This window comes from Thermobia domestica, chromosome 11 (assembly GCF_964235325.1).
Source record: "Thermobia domestica chromosome 11, izTheDome1.hap1.1, whole genome shotgun sequence".
Taxonomy (NCBI): domain Eukaryota; kingdom Metazoa; phylum Arthropoda; class Insecta; order Zygentoma; family Lepismatidae; genus Thermobia; species Thermobia domestica.
This window is the reverse complement of record NC_137464.1, coordinates 8643739-8667730: the sequence shown is the minus strand read 5'-3', so window position 1 is coordinate 8667730 and position 23992 is coordinate 8643739. Positions and strand designations below refer to the sequence as shown.

The 23992-nt window shown below is 36.8% G+C and overlaps 2 protein-coding genes across 6 annotated transcripts in view; one reads left to right on the top strand and one right to left on the bottom strand.

Moving 5' to 3' along the window:
- Window positions 1-17918, bottom strand: part of LOC145663861 (uncharacterized) — a 39638-nt gene extending 21720 nt beyond the window's left edge. The window contains exons 1-5 of one of the 2 annotated variants that reach the window (XM_081729988.1): window positions 17762-17918; window positions 13556-13665; window positions 11207-11426; window positions 7176-7332; window positions 1761-1863 (exon numbers count right to left, since the gene is read on the bottom strand). In XM_081729988.1, the coding sequence (XP_081586114.1) occupies window positions 1761-1863; window positions 7176-7332; window positions 11207-11426; window positions 13556-13652 (577 nt within the window). In that variant the 5' untranslated portion in view covers window positions 13653-13665; window positions 17762-17918. Of the gene's footprint in view, window positions 1-1760; window positions 1864-7175; window positions 7333-11206; window positions 11427-13555; window positions 13666-17482; window positions 17713-17761 lie in introns of those variants that run through there. The other variant, XM_081729987.1, reaches the window with a different exon arrangement.
- A 206-nt stretch (window positions 17919-18124) lies between these two features.
- Window positions 18125-23992, top strand: part of LOC145663863 (actin maturation protease) — a 31814-nt gene continuing 25946 nt past the window's right edge. Inside the window, exon 1 of one of the 4 annotated variants that reach the window (XM_081729992.1) lies at window positions 18125-18260. The gene's annotated coding sequence lies outside the window, so the exon portion shown is untranslated. Of the gene's footprint in view, window positions 18284-18305; window positions 18325-23992 lie in introns of those variants that run through there. The other 3 variants (XM_081729990.1, XM_081729991.1, XM_081729994.1) reach the window with 3 other exon arrangements.

The window sequence follows — 23992 nt, the reverse complement described above, 5'->3', positions numbered from 1 at the left end:
AATTTAGGAAATTTGATTGCATAGAACCGATGCCACACCTAGCATCTAGTCTTGACCTTTCCCTTTGGATTACATGTTACGATCCATGACACACTTCCTGAAATCATGGTGTTTCACCAACCAGAAATATCAGTGACTGACTTCTCTGCCTCTAACGATATTTTCAAGTTAAATCTGATTCTCATTTTTAGTTCATGAAATAAGAAAATACGAAAATAAGTTCATTTGCAAACAATTGTATCTGAAGAATTAGACCACGATGTAACTGTTATACAATCAATGTCTGTGAATTTGTCTTATGCGCTTATGACAGCTTTACTTACGTAATTGAACTCATTACGAAAAGCTAGCACAGACATACTTCTTTCTACCTAAATTACGAAATTTATTCTGGAACTTCTGGAATCCGGACTCAGAATAATTTATTACTGCACGTGGCTCTACGTCACGTCCACGAGCTATTAGATAATCAACCTTAGCAAAGATCCTGATATAAAAGATTAGGTAATTTCAAGAAAGGGAGAGTTCTGACAGATCCGGGAGTTAATGCAGTTTATATAGTTCATGGAGTTGGATCACTATCTCTATCTATCGTCATCATGGACATAATGACTTCTATCAAGTTTAACACCGCCGAAACAATGGGTGTTTGGCATAACCACTATATGACTAGTAATGGACTAATAGTCATCAGTACTCTGTCTCCGAAGTAATAATTCGCCAGCAACTAGAACCACATCAGGGTTGGAGCTGAGCAGCAATCAATAGCATGGAAATGGAAGCTTCATCCTTATCAGAATATACCGGGTATGTCAGAGAAATCTGTTTGTGCTAGGCTTACCAAGTGCATAAGATAATTCATTCACAGACACATAAATTCACATTAAAAATTAACTCTGTTAAAGCTCTTTAAGTTTGATATATGAGATTTAATTATTGTACCTCTCGCTATACACCCCTAAATTAGAACCTAGAATTAGAACAATCTCATATAACAACACTAGTATTGGCGTGAAAGTGAGAAACTGGCAGGAGGGTGGCTGAAACCAGTTGAACACACGGAACTATACTTTGAATGCTATCGTGCTTTTATTGTGTTGTAATAAATATAGGTATATTGTATATTAGAGTATTGCAAGACTTATGATTCAGCCTTGTAAAACACTGCTTTTAACAATTACTAAAACATTGCTGAAATGTCTCTGTTCGAAATGTTATTTGAATGGCTAGGTAAGTACTCAATTTTTGTTATGATTATTACGTCTGAGAATGCCATGAACATGCAAGATTTGTGGGTAATTAACTTAGTCGTTTCCAACTGGATGCTATATGACGTTACAGTTCGCTTCTTCCATACTCAGTAAACCACACGGAGAGAGCAAGGAGCAAGCAAAACTGATGTTCACAAGGCACTGGTGATAGAAAACATAGATGGAGTAATCGACTACTCGTACAGTGCCACATTCTTTTACCTCGTCTCCACCCCATTTTTGCTCTACCTGCTCCTCTGTCGTTTCTTTCATTGCAAAAGTATGCTCCTACGTCATGCAACAGCCAGTTGGAAATTATATAAATCAGGGATTCTCAACCATTTCCACTGGTGTACCGCCATAACTAATACATACCACTCAACAGTGGATCGGGTACTACTAATGCTACTAACCGAAGCGGACCATAGGTTGAGAAACCAAGATATAAATTACCCGAATATAAAGGTTAGTTATTATACATATATATAATGTACTACGTAAAAAACTTACTTTGTTGTGGATACGCTGGCATTGCACTAGGCGCTTTGTAACCATAACTTTGATGGTAATTCTGGGGTGGAGGAGAAGGGCTATGGGATCTTTTTAACGCACCCTGCAAACAAACAAACAAGTAACAGTATTAAAATATACCCAGGGTAAAGAAATTTCGATTCTTTTTTAATAAACCAATTACTTAACAAACTAAATTTTACCAAGCCTAATATTTAAATAGCATTTTACCTCAAATTAAGCGAAGTAGATTTGAAAATGAATGACTATTTGAGAAAATACGAAATATTTAATTCCTTAGATATGTCGAGTAGAAACCACTTAGTTTTATTTTAACGTTGCATTCCACGGACAGGTAAGTATTATGCTTCCTGAGCATTATACTACGAGGTTATGTCAACAGCACTGCGGGTAGTCAATCAATAATGATATCCATAATTACACGAGGAACTGAATTTTGATTGTCCATATCTTAGGTTTTACTGGATGGATCATCAAAGCTATTTTTAACTTTTGGCCCTCTACATTCTGGACAAAATTGATGGTGATACATTAGTAACTTTTGAGATTTTCTGTCTCCCGGACGGACATATGGACAAAGTAGTTATTTGTAAACTGAATTCCTGAAAAATGAATTCATGAAGGTCGCAGGTAAATACTGAAAATTCATTAGAGAAGAAAGATTACAACGAATAATTTTCTCAATTACACTGAATTTACAAAAATTCAAAGATCATAAATTTACCTCAGCAAAGTGACAATCATGATATTTCAAAAAAGTGATCGCAATTATTATAATTTACTTTTTAGATAAGCAATATTGCTACAAAATTATGAAATGAAATCTTTAAGTTTTACGTCCCACGGTTATGCCGGTTAGGCTAAAGGAGACGGTGATGATGAGAGATGAGTGAAATGGTGGAATGAAGAAAGTGGGAGGAAACGGGAGAACCCCGAGAAAACCCACAAGCACGGTGTTTGTCCACCACAAAGTCCACACGGCGCGAGCTGGGATCGAACCAGGGACCCCAAGCACCAGAGGTGAACGCTCTACCACTGAGCCACCGCGCCCCCTGCTACAAAATTAGTTTTATCTATGATTTTAGCTTCTATCACATATAAAACTGCTAAATGAGAGGTCCTCGCAAATTCTCATGAAAATATATCTGTTTACAATGCTAATGTATTTGAAGAGTATCATTACTTATTGAATGACGTCATTGACCAATGTTATGTTCTTACAGACCTCGTGAAAATTCAAATAGTTATGCAAATATTTAATTAAATATCTACAGGAGCCAATTATCATTTAGATAGTATGATGGATTAGTATCTTTATAAATAAAACACGAAGTAAATTAAAGCATATAATGAATTTAAAGAAAAAAATGTTTAGTTAAATAATAATACAGACGTGTTCAAATTATTGGACTCACGCTCAAAAAATGCAAAATTGATGTAGGAGTCCTAATTTCAGAGTTCTAGAACATTTAATTTAATGGTGAAACCAAAAATATAGGGTCCTTCATTTGTTTACTGTACAGTTGAAGTGCTGATATCACCATTGGACAGCAGATGGTATTCGTGAGGGGGGGGGGGGAGGGAGGAAAATTCTGAGAGTGGTGTTTTAGTTGTAGATAGCTATTGTGGTTCTTATCAACAAGTTACAGTCTGAAGTGTTTGGTTGCTGTCGCAAGAAGTTGACGACCTTCAAAGCGTTCAACAGTTCGAATGGGCCAGTTTAAAATGATTGTGACGTGTTTCGTGTATCAATCTTTCATTCTGTGTAGTCCTGTAATTGCAGCATAATGGAAAAAGCAAAAGACCTTTCTCCGCGTAAAATGGAAGTTAACAAAATATTTCTGGTGGAAATAAGATATACCCGGCAATATATTGCTAGTAGAGTTGGGATAGAACAAAAATCTGAGTAGCATCTCTGTTGAATTGAACAAGAGCCAAAATAGGCTTGGGAAGTGTGGGCAAAAACCAAAGATATCGCTAAGAGGTATCAGAAAACGAAAAAGATTGGCTCTAGGAAACAGAAGTGCAACTTCTAATAGACTTAAGCATAAAAATGGCTGAGTATGGCGCAGACATTTGGCCTGAAAGTGTTCGAAGGGTCCTTTGTGCCGAAGGAATAAAAGCACACGGTCAAGAAAGAAAACAAAAATTAGAGTCCACTCCAATCATGGCAAAGAAGCGCCTCGAATAGGCACGAGGCCTAGAATATTGGACTGCTGACGATTGGAGAATAGTGTGTTTCAGTAATGAATCATATATCTTTGTGTCAATGAATGTTCACAATATGTGCGACGTTGACCTGGGAGGAATTGAAGTTGGAATGCCTTTAATAAACCGTGAAGCATCCTACTTCAATCATGGTCTGGGATGTGATCTGTCTTCGGGCCTGGAAGACGTGGACAATAGTATAGTAGAGAGGACAATGAAGCCCGACCAATATCTACAAGTTCTTCAAGAAGAACTGCTTTCCCAGACTGCACTCTGGTTTGATAACGTACAATTCATCTTTATGCATGGTGGAGCCCCATGCCACCGGGTCAAAGCTGTGACAAAATACTTCGAGGACAACGAAATTAATGTTCTTCCGTGGCCAGGCACTAGTTCTGATATGAACCCGATTGAAAACTTTAATTTCATGAAAGAAAAGCTAAAGAAGCACATTAGAACCAAACTTCAATTGATCAAGGAGATCAACAATTTGAGGTATCACGATGCTGACTTGAAAACAAAATGAGCTGAACTCGTACATAGGATGCCAAAAGGATAAAAGACTTATTAAAGAATAAGGGATTTCATAAGAAATATTAATCTTTGTGTGAGAGAAATTTTCTTGTAAGTATTCCATTTCATTTCCTGTTTCCAATTTGGATATACACACTTTATAGTAATTATATTTGAATGTTACGTACGCATTTGTTTTATTAATATTGAAAAGCATATGACACACCCACTAGAAATTAGGACAGAGTTACAAAGTAGTAATTTGGACTAAGTTCGAACGTATTTTCTCACGTAATATTGTAAGAACAGTAAATTATTCAGAAACTGAATGTTGAGTCTAATAATTTGAACACGTCTGTATTTACAGTTCCCTATCAAAGAACATTTTTTTTTTTCTATTCACATGTCACAGCCATACTAAACTTACAAAAACCTAAACCAAATCGCATAATACTGTCAATAATGTTGGGAGTGAACCAATACAAGCCAGGCTTTTGTTTGATACAGTGAGATCAGGCTGACAAATTACCATTTTAAGATAAACAGGGAATTTATCATTTAAAGATAAATAAGATTCTTTGCACTTACGTTTTTGATAACTAATGCTGGAAAAACCATGCTTGCTGTTTCCAGAAACAACACTACAAGATGCAATATAGTGAGCATGAGAAACGATGTTCCGCCAGAGCCTAATAATCGATGATCAGAAATGAAGTCTAAATCTCACAATCCAAGTGTATGTGCCGTTGGCAAACCCTCGTTTATATACCTCTGTAAGAATGCTCTTTGGTATGTCACTTGGCTATGTACACTCACGTTCAAAATGTTTGTCGCATATCTATAACTGTCTTCTTGTAAGAATATAATTTGATAATGATTTTGCACGGTACTTTTAATACTGATACTATGTGTGTAATCGGAAAATGTATACTTGTGGTAAATTTCATAGGAAAAGAATTATAAATACGAAAATTAGAATGAGTAAAACAAAATTTTGCTAAATGGACAAGAAAGTTTTATTGTTCTTATTTACTGCTCTTTAGACATGTCTTTGCCGATTATACACATGTTAACATTATAAGAAATACCGGGCGAATTCGTTATCAAATTATATTCCTACAACAACATATTTATAGACATGCGACAATAATTTTGGACATGAGTGTACTTAAAATCCCACTTACACAATATACAGTAATATCTTCACTTTTACTTGCTGGCTTCTTATGCAGAGAGGAACTTCCGTTTCTGAAAGTCGCTTTTGTGCGAACATACTCATTTTCTAAATGGAGTGAGATTTGCTAATACAGGGTTTCTACTCTTCAAATTGTTTCTCACTCTGATAACACTTTATGCAAATACGAGGTGTGATCAGAAAGTAAAGTTACAAAATCTGCAGTGAAACGTGTATATATTATTTCATACAACCAATACAGCCAACAGATAGTACATACGAGGAGTGATCAGAAAGTAAGGTTACAAAGCCTGCAGTGAAACGTGTATATATTATTTCATACAACCAATACAGCCAACAGATAGTAAATACGAGGAGTGATCAGAAAGTAAGGTTACAAAGCCTGCAGTGAAACGTGTATATATTATTTCATACAACCAATACAGCCAACAGATAGTACATACGAGGAGTGATCAGAAAGTAAGGTTACAAAGCCTGCAGTGAAACGTGTATATATTATTTCATACAACCAATACAGCCAACAGATAGTACATACGAGGAGTGATCAGAAAGTAAGGTTACAAAGCCTGCAGTGAAACGTGTATATATTATTTCATACAACCAATACAGCCAACAGATAGTACATACGAGGAGTAATCGGAAAGTAAGGCTACAAAGCCTGCAGTGAAACGTGTATATATTATTTCATACAACCAACACAGCCAACAGATAGTACATACATGAGGTTATTTTTGGACATAGTCTCCATATCGGTTAAGGCACTTGTTGTATCGTGGGATGAGTTTGAAGATTTCCTCCGGGTAAAAATTGTGTTCTTGCATGTTCACCTACGTTGTCACGAAGTGTTTCACTTCCTCACGTAAAACAAAGCGACGACCTCCTAGGTGCTCCTTCAAGTGCGGGAACAGGTGAAAGTCGCTTGGAGCGAGGTCCAAGTTGTAAGGAGAGTGGTCGATGATGTTCCAGCGAAACTGCTTCAACAGCGTTGGTCTTCTGGGCTCCTCGTCGATGACGTTTTCTCTACCAGCCGCCAACTTTCGACATCCTTCTGCGACATGCTGACGGGACATTACAGTCTCTTCGTAAACCTCTACCCGTATACCCGTATCAGGTGAATTTCAGCCGCGGTTACATGTCCCCCACCCCCTAGAAATTGAATAACTGAGCGGACTTCTTCGCGATACCAGTTTTCCAAATGAGTCTCCATTTGCGTTCACCTAGAACTAGGGCCGTAGGTGGCGGGTGACTGAAACTGCACAGTTGCCAACTCAATGTATTAAAATTACCGCACATTCCTCATTCCTCTATAACGGAAGGAAGTCCATAAATATTGATCTTGCAACCTTAGTTTCTGATCCTCCCTCGTATTAAAAAAATATATTCTCTTTAATTCTTAAAATTTCATAACACTAACTTCTAAGGTATGTAGTCTGTTTTCCTTTTGATTACGGTGTTATCATGGATAAAAGAATACTTACCGGAGGCAAAAGGGTATGTTGTGTGTGAGAAGGCACTTTGTTCCCATACAGGTGACCTGGTCTTCCTGGAAGAGACATATTGGACTGAAGGAATATTGGAGGATGACTACTCAACGCTACAGCCCCAGGTTGGTAAGCGTGCATACTCATCATTTCACTGGAAAACAAACAAACATACACACATTGACGTATCTTTCTTAATTCGAAATATTAGTTATGGTTATATATTGGTTTATATTTGTCGTTCGCACTCCTCTTGAAGGGCATTAAATGGCACTGACGTCTCTTGCAATACTATCTCAGTATTACGGTTTGAAGCGAGAAAATTAAACTGTTCATCATGGTAGTACAATATAGAAATATACATGTGAATATTGATACAAGCATTTACAAGTTCTTATGTCTATCCGAAATGAAATTCTAAGTTACACATCTTACACTTGTGGTTTTTAGGCTAAAAGAGACGGATGATAACTGGAACTTAATGGAACGTTTAGTGAAATCAAAAAGTATGGAACAACCAAAAAATTTACGACCATAATGTTACTACAATGATGGTATTTTGGTATCGAGCCAGAAAGTTTTCGCACCAAACACAAGTATTTTTTTTTTTTTTTTTTTTTTTTTAGCCCCTCCTTACATCCGAGTGTAATCCTGTTATCCAGCTCTTTTGGAAATGAAATAATGTGGTGAGGAACGGCCTATATACCATGAGCGCTCTACCGAATTCAAACCCTGACCTTTATATCCTCGGTGTTGGATAAGGGTGTAAAACATAAATATTCAAACACTCGAGTATAGTGCTAATTTCTACGATATATTCTTTAACGAAGAAAATAGACGCTTTATGTACGAGGTGTGATCAAAAAATGAACTTATATGAAATTTGATTTAATCTCTTTTAAAGTACTGTCCTTGGCTAGCAATGCACTTATCCCAACGTTGAATCCATGACTGGAAGAATAACTGGAAGGCTTCTTTCGGAAGAGCGTTCAGCTGCTCTGTCCTGGCTCCCTCAATGTCAGAAATTGTCAAAAGGTCTTCTTACAAGCACAATTTTGATTTTTGGAAAGAGCCAGAAGTCGCATGGTGCTATATTTGGAGATTACCGTGGATATGGACAAACAGGAATATTTTTTTTTTGACCAAAAACACTCGCGCTATCAAAAGCGAGGCATGGAGAACGAATTTCACACTCACTTTTCTCATTTTCCAATCAGCTGTTAAAATGTTTTAGACGGATCCTTACGGGATGTTTAGTTCTTCGGATAGCTCTTGAATAGTTACTCGTCTGTTTGAACGACCAATTTTTGTCAGTTTTTGCGCGTTTTCTTCTGTTTTTGAGGTTAATGGACGTTCCGAACGTTGCTCGTCTTCTACCGATTCATTTCCGCTTTTAAACTGCTCATACCACTTGTAAATAGTCTTCAGAGTTATAGCATTATCACCATACACCAATTTCAACTTTTCATGATTTTTTTTTTTTTTTTGCACTTTTTTCCAACTTGAAACAGAACTTAATATTGGCGCGTTATTCGAAATCCATGCTACGTGACAGACACAGTAAACACAACCTCACTCTAGCGGCTCTGGGGACGCTGACTGACGTATTCCAACTTGACGCTGCCTCTCTCAACTGATCTGGCTATCGGACAAATTACATCAAATAGTTGTAGTGTCAGCAGTTGCTGCTAAAACATTCATTCACCGTATTTTTTGATTACACCTTGTATAAATAGAGCATAGTGACATAGCTATTTGGACGTCTACCTTCCAATCGAGAGGTGGGCTCAGTGTCGATCCCTTGTGGTAGAAAGATTTATTTTCGTCCAAATGTGACTCAGGGATTCAATAGGAATCTGACGAAACTTTACGTAAAGGCGATTAAAGTGTGAGGACCATATCACCTCCTGTACGTGCCAAGATCATCAAAATGTTGAGTCTGACCACATTGGGCTCTTCCGAATGGGGAACTAACCTTTTCTGTTTGTAGACAGTACACCTGTATTTAGGTATTTTACGCCCCTGAGCCCAAGAAAATTTTGAATCCCTTCTCTTACCAACATTGTTTTCAGTATAGATATCCCTTAAATTTCTCTCCTGTGAAGAGCCCCCTTTTTTTCGCGTACCATATTTAAAGCTTGACGTCTTTTAAAATGTTGCTCCTGGAAATTTGCCGCCCTGGACCAAGGCTTATTTGACGTGTGCACAAATACGAACCTGTAGATAGGTAGAAGTTCTTACGATATATAATCAATCTGTCTTGAAGAACTATTTTAAGTTACATAAAGCTTAGTACAACTGATAAGTTAATACAACGGATAAGCTAACACGCACTTTTAGTATGACCTGGAAATGCTAAAAGTATTGTTATATTCTCAGTAAGATTTCGGCAATTGGTTGCTGAAATCATTCTAAAAATATAACAAACCTTTTACAATTCCCAGAGTACCTTATAGGTGAGTATTAGTTAATCTTTATAAAATGTGCAAGATGGCATCAGTATTAAAGTAATACAATATTGAGATCTAGCACGGTTATAGTAAACACTATCGCCTTTCTCAGTTGGCGAAACTTCGTGTTAGATATTTCTCCCATCCTAAATTCAGGTGTCAATATCTTAATTTCAGTTACAGACTAAAGTTACTAACGAGCTGAATAGTAAACAAACTGCACCAAGGTAAAGTTGCGTATTATGTTTTTTTCTTCCTTTAATTACACTAACTGAAAAGTTACTTCACTTGAACTGACATGAATCTTCCAGAAAGTATGTGCTGGTTTCTTCCTTCAATTGTACTAACTCAGGCAAACAGTATCCTTAATCTGTGCCTGAAATGAAGCTGACATGTGACTTTAGAACGTAAGGAACATTTAAGAGCCTGACATACTAAAAATAACACAAAATTAATAATTTTTGTTTTGCTTGTTTTTCATAAGTGAAAGGAGATAGTGAAATGCAACTTACCACAATCATAGATAATATTATTCTACAACAGAAAATATGAACCTGAAGAATTTTTAGTGTTAATCAGTAGGCACTACTGTTTAGTGTAGTAGTGTTAATCATCCATAGAAATTACAGTGCTGCTAGAATAACATTTCCCCCAAAATCTAAGTTAAGGCACCGACTAGAGAAACGAACCCAAGTGCATTTGATTACGTATCATGTTTTGGTATCCTGTGAACTACTTTTCAAATAACATCTTATTTTAAACTATTATGTTAAAACTATTTTGTTTATTACGAACTAAATATAACTATTATTTAAAAAGTAGTTGAACTGATTCTGAGCTTAACGTCTCTTTTAACAGCGAGGCTATATGAGACGGGACCTACTGATTAACATGGAATCCGAAACACACGAGCTCCCGCCCGGAATCGAACCCAGGTCTCCCACGCCAAAGGCGCGTACGCTAACCGCTTAGCCACGAATGAGCTCCTATTTAAAAAGTAGTATACAGGATACCAAAACAACATGATACGTAATCAAATGCAGTTGAGTTCGTTCCTCTAGTCGCTGCTTTAATTAGATTTTGGGGGAAATGTTATTCATGCAACACTGTAATTTCTATGAATGGAACGCTGAAAATTCTTCAGATTCTATTTTCTATTGTAGAATAACATTATCTATGATTGTGATAAGTTGCATTTCATTATCTCCTTTCACTTATGAAAAATAAGAAAAAGAAAAATGGTAAACTGTATTATTTTTAGTATGTCAGGTTCTTAACACCAAGTTTCGCCACCTGAAGAAGGTGATAAATGTTTATCGAAATTGTACAGGATCTAGGTACACTTTTTTGATAAGGATTAATTTTATTAACTTAATAACTGCATCCAATGCATACTCTGAAGTACTGATAAGTATACAGTATTCGTTTCACCATTCCCAGATTCAAATAAATCAATTTTACAAGTTCACTCACCAGCAAACTAGAGAGCTACGGAAAAAACACCTTAAACTTACTCCTTTAGCCATAAGTTAAATAATACTGTGTTAGATTTTTAACTGACTCCTAATAATAACTTACTTGGACTCCTTAACCACCAATTGCCGCCGCCGATTGTCATCTTCGTGTAGAACTTTCTTCAGTTGAAGAAACAGCTGATGTTTTTCTTCTTTCAGTTGGGCCAACCTAACTTCCAGCTGAGAGATCTGTTCTCTCGTCTCCCCCAGAGTCATCACATCTTGCTTCTGCTGTCGTTCGCGTTCCTTACGCTGGCGTTCTACCTCAGCATCGGCCTCTTGCTCTACATTAATGAGAATAATAATAATAATATAAAATTACAATTTATGCAAATGTTGATCACGGACATGAGGGGTAAGAAGACAAACTAAGGGTATTTGAAAAAAAAAAAAAAAGTCTTGAGGGAAGTTTATGCAACCCTAAAGAACAAACGGAAAAGAAAGTTACATAAACAGAGTTCTGCAATGTGTTATTAAATCAAGACTCCTTCGATGGGTGGGATACGTAGCTCGCATGGAAAACATACTAACTAACTAACTCTTGGCCTATGGAACCCGGAGGTTCAATGCCGCGTTCACTAAATCTCTACATCGACTTCTATCTTTAGCCAACTGGATCTAGTTTCTACTTTTTGTATTCCTATTTCTGCGAGATCCATCTTAATATTATTCTCCCATCTGCGCCTAAGTCTTCCTAATGGTCATTTTCCGATTGGACATCCAGTTAAAACTTTGAAAGCGATTCTACTTTCTCCTAATCTGGCAACATGGCCTGCCTACCTGAGCCTCCTAGACTTAACCCTAACAATGTTGAGTAAACAGTATAAAATATGTAGTTCTCGTTATGAAGTTTCCGCCATCCCCCATTCATGTTCTTCCCTCAGAGTAAGTGACCATGTTTCGCAACCATATGGAACAACAGGCTCCATTATCATTTTATATATTTTACGCTTCAAATACCTCGCCAGAATTCGCGACAACAGATTTTGAACTGAATAACACGAATTCAATGCTATTATTCGACATTTAATTTCTTCGTGAATATGGTTTTCGTCTGTTAATATCGATCCTAGATATTTGAAAATATCCACTTTATCAAAAGTATTATTTGATATTTTAACGCATCCATAATTTGCCGTATTACGATCTCGACCAACTTCCATGTATTTAGTTTACTCTGTAAAACTTACACGGCGTCAGTAAAATTCTAATTGGTGATCATGCGCAAGCAACACATATTATACTTTAACACACATAAACTCTGCCATATTTTTGGTAAGATTAGCAACGTAAAAACGTTAGTGTTTGTTGAACATGTATACACTTAATTAAAATACACTAAATTCTTCCGAAAGCTTTCTTAATGAAAATAAAACTTACTTCTGCAATTTGAAGTTCTTTAGCTGTAATTTTTTATCACTTAATGAGCTACCTACTAGTGATGCTGTAGATTCTTGAAGCGAGCGATCCTCCCTGTTCCCTCTCACTAATATCAGCCCCAAATTATGGGAGCGAATCTATAATCTCCAACAAAACACCACGCACGAAGTTCTATAAAAATTTGAGTGCTTTAATAAATTTTCACTCAGTGAAAATATGTTATATAAAATAGCAGAAAATGTATTTCCTTACCGTTGACTCATTTCAATTCCACGAAATTCAGACAATTCGAAATCCTCAGAAAAATTACGCCATATTCGACCAAAATTTATTTTTTTTTACTAAAACTTAACAGAACATTTTTTTTTTCAAAAAATCTTGGAGAGGGGGAGTTTACATAAGTCCTCATATCGCTTCTTGCCTTTGCCTTGGGCTGCTTACATTTTTTCTGGATTATTATTATTATTATTATTATTAATGTGACTCCTTACATCTGTGATCGCCTGTTCCTTTCTCCTTCTAAGCGCTTAGCGTGCGCGCCTTTGGCGTGGGAGACCCGGGTTCGATTCCCGGCGGGAGCTCATGTGGTTCGGATTCCACGTTAATCAGTAGGTCCACGTCTCATATAGCCTCGCTGCTGAAAGGGACGCTAAACTAAAATCAACTAAACTCCACTCCTTTCTCCTTGTTGGTGGGCTGGATTTTTATTTTTATATATCTCCCTCTTCCCCCTCCATGTTGCTAGACTGAATTTGGATTTAAACGGCATCGGAAGTGTCACTGTTCACCTCAGCGACCCCGAAAACTATGGATTTGATACTAATATCGATCACTTTCGATCATTTTTAAATATCACCCCCCTTCCCCAAGTTGCACCATTAAAGTGAAATGATAAAAACCGTCCCAGGTCCGAACCTCATTTATGTTGAAAATTTGATCGAGATCGGTATGAGACAATACTCATGCGTCTACACCGATTAGAAGCGAAAACGCATGTTTTTGAGAAAAAAGGAAAGTTATGAAAGCGTCTTACCTTGCTTTTTCCTTTGCCTCTCGCGTATGATGTGGGTTTTCAAGGCTTCCCACATCGCTTCATCTTTTTTGGGCCTCCCTACTACAACAGCAGGCATGTTCTCTTCTTTGCTATTAAAGAAAAAAGTTACATTATAAAATATGAAAATCTGTCCACGTCCACAGAAACTTCCAAATAAAGTTATTTCCTACATCAAAAATACCAAAAATGTTAAATTCTCAGTTTCGTTTGAGAATTCAGCAAATTTCATAAAGAAAGTGTGAAAACGGGGTTTCTGCTTAAAAGGAAAAAGTGGTTGGATAAACAAAAGGATCAATAACCTTATCTCAAGCACCCAAGAAAGGTATATCCGCATACAGCTTCGATGAAAATGAAATCTTAAGTCTTATGTGCCACGGTTATGCCGGCTAGGCTAAAGGAGACCATGATGATGAGAAATGGACGGCATGGTGGAATGAAGAAAGTGAGAGTAAACGGGAGAACCCCGAGAAAAGCCACGCGTACGGTGTTTGTCCACCATTAAGCCCACTTGGCGCGAACTGGGATCGAACCAGGGATCCCACGCACTACCACTGAGTCACCAAGGGCTATAGTTTCGATGTTAGACTAACATCTTTCTCAGCATAATGAGCAGTAATATAGTGACAGCTCAGTAGTTACACGTCTTGAGCACATTTTTGTTCATTCCTTATTACTTTAAGTTCCTGATCAGATGTTTAGTTTCCCTATTTTCTATTCATATTTTATGACTTAATGAATAATGTAATCTATATAAACATAAACTGAAGTGATTTAGCCATTTTAATCATCATCTTCTTCTAAGCCTTTTTTCCCCAGTTAGTTTGGGTCGGATTTCCGAATCGCTGTCCTCACCTGTTTCTATGTTGTGTCATATTTATTGTGACACCACGATGTACCATGTCCTTCTTAACACGATCTCTTCACTTCCCCTTTGCAAACTTTGAGTTCGTTTCCCATTCAGCTCTATAGCATCTACTCGGTGAGCTACGCATTCCAAATGTCTTCTTCGTACATACCTAAACCATCTCAGTCTTCTTTCCTGTAGTTTTCTATTACTGTTCTCACCTTTACTGTTCTCCGGATCACTTTTCTCAATTTGGTTCTTCTCAGTCACTTCACACATCCACCGCAGCATCCTCATTTCCCCAACATGCAACTTCAGTTCCTTTCTGTTCTTCATCGTCCAACATTCCTCTTCGTATAATAAGGTAGGTCTCACTACTGAATTGTAAACGTTTCCTTTAAGGTGTATTAGTACCCAACAGTCACATAATATTCCTGTTGCTTCTCTCCAATTTGTCCAACCGCTGCTAATTTTACTGTTTACATCTATTTCTGCATTTTCCTGAAGTATTGAGCCCAAGTACTTGAATTTCCTTATCATTCCCACCTCTTCTACGTCCAGTCGTACTTTTGTATTCTCGATTACATTTTTCCTGATAGGACAATGTAAATATTCTGTCTTGTTTTCACTAATTCTAAACTCTCTGCTTTTCAATGTTCCTCTCCAGGCATCTAATTTCTTTTGGTCTCACTCACGAGCAAATAGCATACTCTAAGGTTCTAAGCCTTGGATATCCTTTGTGAGTCTCAGTAGATAATTCGACGATTAGAAATAACAAATAATAACTACTGCAGTGTGCTAGGCCCTATTAAATAATGAAGTGCTAAACTTCAAATAGATCGATCTGATATGCCTAAGTTCATCTCTGGTTTCTATCTACCTGTGGAAAAAAAAATTGTCTTGGAATATTTTAACAGTTATCACCTCTAATATAGGCAACAAACGAGGAAGTTTGATTTAAATTATCACATCTGCCTCTGTTATCTACCGGTATGAGTTAATAGACGTCATGTCATACTGTTGTATATTGATATAGACTTAGTTCATGCAAAGAGTACGCAGACAAGTTATTAGTAATTGATTGAATTCCGAAAGTGAACTTCAAGAATAAAACTATTTATCTTACGCTGTTAAATTAATATATTTGGTGTTCATATTTGGCAAACGTCACTGAGGCTTCTGGGATGATTCAATCTGCATTTGTTCGTTCGTCTGCTTGTATCATACATACTGCAGGGTACCACTTCCGTTCTTTTAAGTGTAAATTTTCAGAATACAAGCACGAGACACACTAAATTTCCTGTATAGATTTTGGCGGCATACTGACGTAAAATTTCAAAATGGTGGCCTTTTTTTTCCACAATAGCCGGTATACACGCTACAAAGCACAATTTTTGGTCTTTTAAGTTGAAATTTTTACAGTAGAAGCACGAGATACTCTAAATTAGCTGTATATATTTTGGCGGCGATCCAACGTAAAATTTCAAAATGGCGGCCATTTTTTCAAAACAGCAGTAAATAGAAAATTGGTGAAAGTTGTGACAATGATAATCTTGAAATATAAATCACATCTTAACACTTTTACCCCAAAGACATTGAAATATTTCGATAAAACCCAACCCGAAAAAACCCATATGGGCCCAAGTGGGTTGGGCTTTTTCAAACCCTGTCTCTCTAGCTCAATTAGGAGAGCCGCAATTCCAAAATACATTGATCATATTATTTTGGGCAATTTTTTGAAACTTTATATAGCCTTATCTACAATACCGGTTGATATATAAAGATGAAATTTGGTATTTTTCTTAGTCTATATGAACGGTATCCCTGTGCAAAATTTCATGACAATCTGAGATGATAAGGTACATTTTGTCTTCAAATCGTGTTGATTTTACCTGGAACGGCTCTCACATGTTAGGGTTACCAGTATAAAATCATTGCAAGTGCTTTACGACGGATAAAATAACTGAGTGCATGTGAAAGATCACTCGGTTAGATGTTCCACCGGCGGTGTATTTCTGCAGTTTACAGAAGCCATATTTTATGTTGGAGCGTTAAAACCATAACAAGTGCTATTGAAATTCGTATCACTGCCAGGACTCACTAATTTTCACTACCCAAGCCTAAGCGTATACCCACTACAGCTGACGCGTCCGCTCCCTTCGGATGCACCCCCGCGCTGCCGCATGGTTACTGCTCTGACTTGGTTAGACAGTATTCGTGCTTCATAGTGGCGACTTAATACAGGTTGGTATGTGTTCTTTGCGTTGTAGTTTTTAAGCCATACATTCAAAAGCCGTATTTATACACAAATGGTAAAAGAATTGTAATTATTCAACAGTTACTTCTGGTGCCCCACTTGAATTTTACCTATGCCAAGTGAGGTATTAATGTCGCCCACTGCAAATCTTTTAACGGACAACAAGAAGGAAATTAATGAAAGAATTACATTTTTTCAACAATTATTTCGAATAGCGTGTTAAAATTAAACCTCCATGGAAATCAGTGAAAGAATTATAATTTTTGAACAATTATATCGAGTGGTGTGTCTAAATTTACCCTGCACAAATGTTAACTCTATAAATGCAAATCACTCATTAACTAATTAAAATTGGGTATATCACCAACTTTTTAAGTCGGTAGATATTCAATGAATAATTCCTGAAAGTATGGCGTTTCTCGTCCTTCCCTAAATGGGAAGTACGTCTCCTTAACTACAACCCTCAGCAATTTAAGAATTCATAACGGTTAGTAATAAGAATGCGTGCAGTTTTACTATACGAATCCATAGTATAAGTAGTAGTACGTGTAGGTGTAGGTGTAGTAGTAGTAGTAGTAGGAATGGGTTAGAAGTCCCGCAGGGATTGGTTAGGTTCCGTTCTTGACATAAAATGGGCAAATTAGATTTGCCCAAATTTTTCTGTACATTTTACAATCTGTGGATACGTATAGTAAAACTGCACCTAAAAATTTACCACCCATATTAACCTGACGTCTTACAAGTTCAGATGGTCTGGGATCGAATCTTGCATCACACACACCACGGCTGAAGTATCATTACTTACCGTATCTTCCAGTTTTCATTATGGTCTTGCATGACTGCACTCAAATTTCCGCTCTTAACTACGCATTTGCTGAAGCACCTACCTTCAAAAACTACTGAAATTTAATTGAATAGTTCGAAATTATGTATCAAATTAAAATAATGGCTAAGGTATGCAAACCTATTATATTTACGAAATTCGAAAATGATCCATTGATACGCATCACACATTCTAACATTACCCGGTTGGCTGTTGCACAAAAATATTTGTGATATTCAATTAATTATATTGCTAAATTACCCTGCCACTTTAGATGTTGAAGTAGGTTCAGCGACGTTAGATGACCGTGAGTGAACCAGTTTGGCTGATTTTTGAGAAACTTAACATACACAAAATTCAAAACTTATCTTCGCCTTCTTTTTCATCAGTCACATAATATCTGAAACACCCTTGTGCTTCCTGGTTTCATCCTTTTCTTCGTACGTCAGTGATTAAATTCAATAATCATTTATTTTTATTTTTTTTAATTAATGATACTGAAAAGATATTTATCGATTTATTTCTGCTACATATTCTGCCTATATATAAACATATTTTATTTGTTTCATTTCAGTTAAACGAAGTGTTTATGTATTGAAAAATGATTTACTTCCAATCTGAGAAGAGGAGATACTTTCAATTTGAGAAGAAGAAGACAAAGTAAAAACTGCATTTAAAATTTCTGCTTCGAGTTCGAGTACGACTGTTTGGGTCGAATTCTTGGACAAGCAGTAGTGAGTGGGAGGGGAACATCCTCATGGTGTGAAAATTGTTCGTATTTTGGTATTAATAATGTTAACAATATTGGATTCCTAATTTATAAAGTTTATTTCCTTGAAATCACATGTGTATTCTGACAGTAATTGTAAATAATGTCGAAATAGATGAGTGCTCTGACATCATTAACACACTTTACGACATAATAAGTCATAAATGTCATTTTGTTCTCTGTTTTTATTTATAGATAGTGTCAATAGTTTTAAGCTACAGTTTCAAATTCGCTTCAGTCCCAGACCTCAGCATACGTCTTTGTGTTTACAAATTGTAACATAAGACAGAAACTAGGTCAATATTTTTAGGTTCGGAGCTATTACCAATCAATTATATTACTGAAGTTGAATATAACACATTAAGTCTACGGTCGTATATGGTAACCATCGGCTGAAGGTCAGAGTGCCAGTATTTCGGCCATGAAATGGAAGTTAAACGGGTAAACATAAAACACTTTACGATGAAAAATTTCGGCTTTAGAATTGAATGTGCAAAGCGAGTTATGATCGTTAAACTAGGTAATAAGAGAGAGTTAGTGTGTACATAATCAAATTGAACGGTTACATTTTCTGTAAACTATCCAAGAGGATCCGACCTCAAATAGATCTGACCCCGCGCTTTTCATGCCCTAATACTATTTTCAGCTCATCGTGCCCATCTTTGCAACACTTACATTTACTAATCGGTCATAAAAGCAACTCCCTTGTGCGATTATATACGTGAAAGTATGAATGGTTAATCTTCCGCAGATGGCGGTCCCAGATGAGGACCACATGAGCCAGTTTTTATTGTTATTTGAATACATCTCATCTAGAATTACTCCTCTTTCATTTCCGTCATTTACTTTTAAGTATTAATCACAAATATTTCTTCCTTGCTCTTCACCAGATACATAGTCATCTAGTGTTATTGCGCACTATAGCAACACCCTAATACAGTATTACGTAAGTAAGCTTTTAGAGGAGAGATTGGGGACGGAGTCTCCTATCAAATTCATATTCCTGGGACATCTTTTGGCAAATTTTTACTTTGACTCCAACTGTGACTTCAACCGATTCATGTGATCCGGTTCCCGGAGCAGTTTAGGAATCATTCCTAAACTGCTCCCGGAACCGGATCACATGAATCGATTACAATTACTAACACAGTGAAAGTAATGTACGATGTTAAGAATTATACTATAAGTACAAGGGCCACAATGTTACTATACGATGTTAAGAATTATACTATAAGTGCAAGGGCCACAATGTTACTATACGAAGTTAAGAATTATACTATAAGTACAAGGGCCACAATGTTACTAAACATCAATTCAGGTGAAGCGGTGACTATGAATTTTGAGATCTAAATGGGGGGCTACCGCCCCCCAAACCCCCGCTCAAGTACCATAAAAACATCCAAAATAATAATAAATAATCACACCACTACTATAAAGCTAAGATAATTAGGGAAAAATTAAAAAAAAAAAAACACTCGTCTCTAATCATAAATCAGTGCATGACAAAAAAAAAAAAAAAATTACATCTCAACAAGACAATAGGACAAGCAGCAGCAAACCAAATACTTTCCCTAATACTCAAATGCAAAACAAATCAAGAATAAAAATAATATGAATTAAAAAAAGAAAACACTCACCATTTCGCCATAGCAGAACACTCATAAATAATGAACTCATAACTGCTGATTCCACACACGAAAAAGTAAGATACCAAGAACACATGCACAATACTCAACATTACTGAAAAATGTTCCTTTCCGCACACACGTCGTTTTATTAAACCGAGCACACTTGCTATTATTACAAACAAGAAACCAAGAAACGTCCACTTTTACAATACGTCGAAAATATCTTCACTTTAGACCACAACTATGATAGGTTTTCTCTAACTCAATTCAACCAATTCAATTACGCGCTTCTCGCATGCCACAAACAGCAGCACACACATACACGCACACAGAACATGTGACTACTAACCAACTACCATATGACTACACAGACACCTAGTGGGAAAAATATGAACTAAGACGTCACCAAAGGCACACATTCTAACAAGTGATTCACGCACAAACAGTTCCAGGAAGTATCTGAACCTATAAGAACCGATTAAAGTCACAGTTGGAGTCAAAGTAAAGACTTACCCATCTTTTTTCTGTACTAGTTGTCACATGAAATATGAACTTTCCGTAGCAGGAGATGCACTCTTACTGCCTTAGAAAGGGTTTCTTAAGGAAGGAGTTGCATTAATGGGTGCAAATGCACTTTAGGAGGGCCGAGTATAAATAGAATGTGTGCATACATATAAAAATTGCACTGCACAAAGCACGAATTAGCTTTAAAGCACAACCCTACTTGTGCTAGGTGGCCACTAAAACACGAATTCTACCTAACCGAGTCAGGGTAGGTTAGGCCATAGGGAGCATGCGCGTCAGCGACGGTGGGCGTGTACCTAAACGAGGATATTGTAAGAACTCTTCATATGGCATAAAAAACACACAGCTTTGCAACACTTCTGTGATTACTTTGTACATTACCTTGACTTAGCACTTAGTTCATCAAGTCGGGTCTCGATGGCTCAGTGGTAGAGCGTTCACCTCTGGTGCATAGGGTCCTTGGTTCGATTCCAGCCCCCGCCAAGTGAACTTTGTGGTGGACAAACACCGTGTGCGTGGGTTTTCTCGGGGTTCTCCCACTTTCTTCATTCCACCATTTCATTCAGTACTCATCATCACCGTTTCCTTTAGCCTAACCGGCATAATCGTGGGACGTAAAACTCAAAGATTTCATTTCCTGGTCTTTTCTGTTCTATCATTTATTAATAGACCACGAAAACAAATATCGTGTGCGAGTATATTAGTATTAGTGTAAAGTTGCTAATAACGAGTTTATAAGAGATTATAAATATTGGGTCTACTGTTCGGGAAACTTCCAGGAAAATTTAGTAATTTGCATGAGTTGAGTTGATTTTGAGTTTAACGTCCCGTTTAGCAGCGAGGCTATATGAGACGTGGACCTACTGATTAACGTGGAATCCGAACCACATGAGCTCCCGCCGGGAATTAGTAATTTGCATAAGATGAGTGACATAATGACACATAGTGAACTTCATTTACGTATGTAACCGTCACACCTTTAAAAGTAATAAGGTAGAAATAATGGGTTTTGTTCCGCAGAAGAGGGCCACATATTCTAACCTAATCTATTATGAAGTAATAAAATTATCTTAAGTTTTTGTATCAAAAGTTGCGAATTTTTTCTATCTCTTTTGGCCCCCTTGTGTGGAACAAAGGAATTAGTGTAATCCATTACCATGGAATCCATTGCACGGAGAAGCAGTTAGAGTATAAATAACAGTAATATCTTATACGCACTCCAGAATCCATTTTAAGTTGCATTTATTTTAAATAGTGCTCGTTAGCGTCTTTAGCACCATAACCCTTTGTGGTATACGTGCCTGCTTTCACTACTAGATACATTTCTTAAGCTATTATCAGGTCATTCATGGTAAATAACACCCGCCGTAGTGCCTTTGGTATCGTAAGCTTCCGTGCTACTGACCTAGCCTCTGTCACTTCAGGCTTCCACATGTCCAGGCATTGAATCTCGAGACAAATTTCCTTGAACGGACATCGCTAGTGAAGATGGAAAGACAACATAGATATTTGTTGTGTAAGCACAATGGGAGTTGTAAGAGAGTGGATGTGATCTGAATGGTTGATTATTGACGAAGACGTGTGAACTGATCAAACAACGAACTGGATAGTGGAGTAGTTAACGCATCGGCATGATTGACTAATGTTATCTGTAGTTGGGTCAGTTTTTCACTCGCGGTATTTCATGGAATAGTATATAAAGACAGATGTGACCTTATGCAATTTATGAATGAGAAACTTATTGAAAATATTGGCTGTTTACTATAACAACGCTTTGTAGATGATGAAAAATTATGGTTTGTTGTAAATTTTAAAATTAATTTAGCGTAAATTGCATAAAGTTAAGAGTATATATATATATATATATATATATATGGCTCGGAAGTTGAAGACCTAATAATTGTCTAAAAAGGACCAATAAAAAGACTCAAAAATATCTAAAAAAAAAAAAAGGACCTACAAACTGGAAAAAAGGACGTAAAAATAAGACCCAATTTAATTAGAATTACATATGTAATCAATATAATGCTCAAGAAATACAAGCTTCTGGTAGGTTAACGGTCTGTCCTTCTTCCACAAATTAAAGTGCAAAGTAAAATAAGAAAACTTCTTGGCCCTCACTTCACCTTGCTGGAGGATTGTTTTACCTCCTTATCTGAATTGTGATTGTTGCAGATCTGGTCTTATCAGTTCAGTCGTTGAAGAATGTCTTATCTTTTGAATTTTCTTTACTAAAGAAAAGATGTTTAAGAGGCGGTGGTGATCCGAGTTAATGACCATTAAATTTATTTCGGAAGATGAAGGGAAAAAAGGACATTAAAACCTATTAAAAGCTTAAAAAAGACCAATAAACAAAACAAAACAAAAAAAAAAAAGCGAAAAAGGACAAATAAAATCCACCATTTTCTGGCCTACAATGACCCAAAATGAACATATATTATGTAAAGCCTCGTCTTCAGGCACTCGTAAGAAAGAGGATTTTTCCTGAACTTTCGGGCCCTATATATATATAGTACGTTCCACGAATAACACTAAGGCCCGTCTCCTGAAGAAACCAAGGCAGATAGGAACATGAAACCTTTTGTAACCTTCAAGGGGCATAAAAGACAACATTATGCTGATATGGAGAACCCCTCTTGAGATGCGCTCAAGGGGTTTACGGGAGGTAACTACAAAATTTTAAAGAGCAACCCTCACCGTGTGGTATCTTGTTTGAAAGGTAATCACGTGTATATACCAATTTTGGAAACTACATGTCGTTAGCGTGTCCCTATCCAACATTGTGGCCATGCGTAAAATAGGGTCGAAGTACGTTCTACGTATAACACTAAGGCCCATCTCCTGAAGAAACCAAGGCAGATAGAAACATAAGATCTTTCGTATCCTTCAAGGGAGATAAAAGACATTATGCTGATATAGAGAACCCCCCTATGAGGTGTGCTCAAGGGGGTTACGGGAGGTTATTGTACAATTTTAAATAGCAACCCCCATCGTGTGGTACCTCGTTGGAGAGCTACTGACATGTAGAAACCAGTTCTGGTAACTGCTTGTCTCTTATTCATCATGGCGGCCATCCATAAATACGGTCGAAGTTCTCGTAGTTACCCGTCGTAACCCCCTTAGGCCCCCCTCATGGGAGACTTTCCTTATCAACATAATGTTGTCTTTTGTGTCCCTTCAAGGGTACAAAAGGTTTCATGCTTCTACCTGCCTTGGTTTCTTCAGGAGACGGGCCTTAGTGTTATTCGTGGAACGCACTGTGTATATATATATATATATATATATATATATATATATATATATTTGGTCAGCAATTGATAATTATATTTGATAAGTTATAATGTAATCGATTATCTGGCTTTCAAGACCTGCGTATGCTACTACTTAATGTAAATAACTCCCTCAATGTAATGGCATTTACAGTTTTCTGTGTTTGTTATTTTGTCCTCCACGTATTGAGTCTTTAGACTTTTTTTTTTTCAACTCAAGTTTGATATAGTTAAAAGGGATTAAGTTTCTAATCTTTTCGTAATTGTGTAAGGGCAATTGACTAATCAGAATATTTTGCAA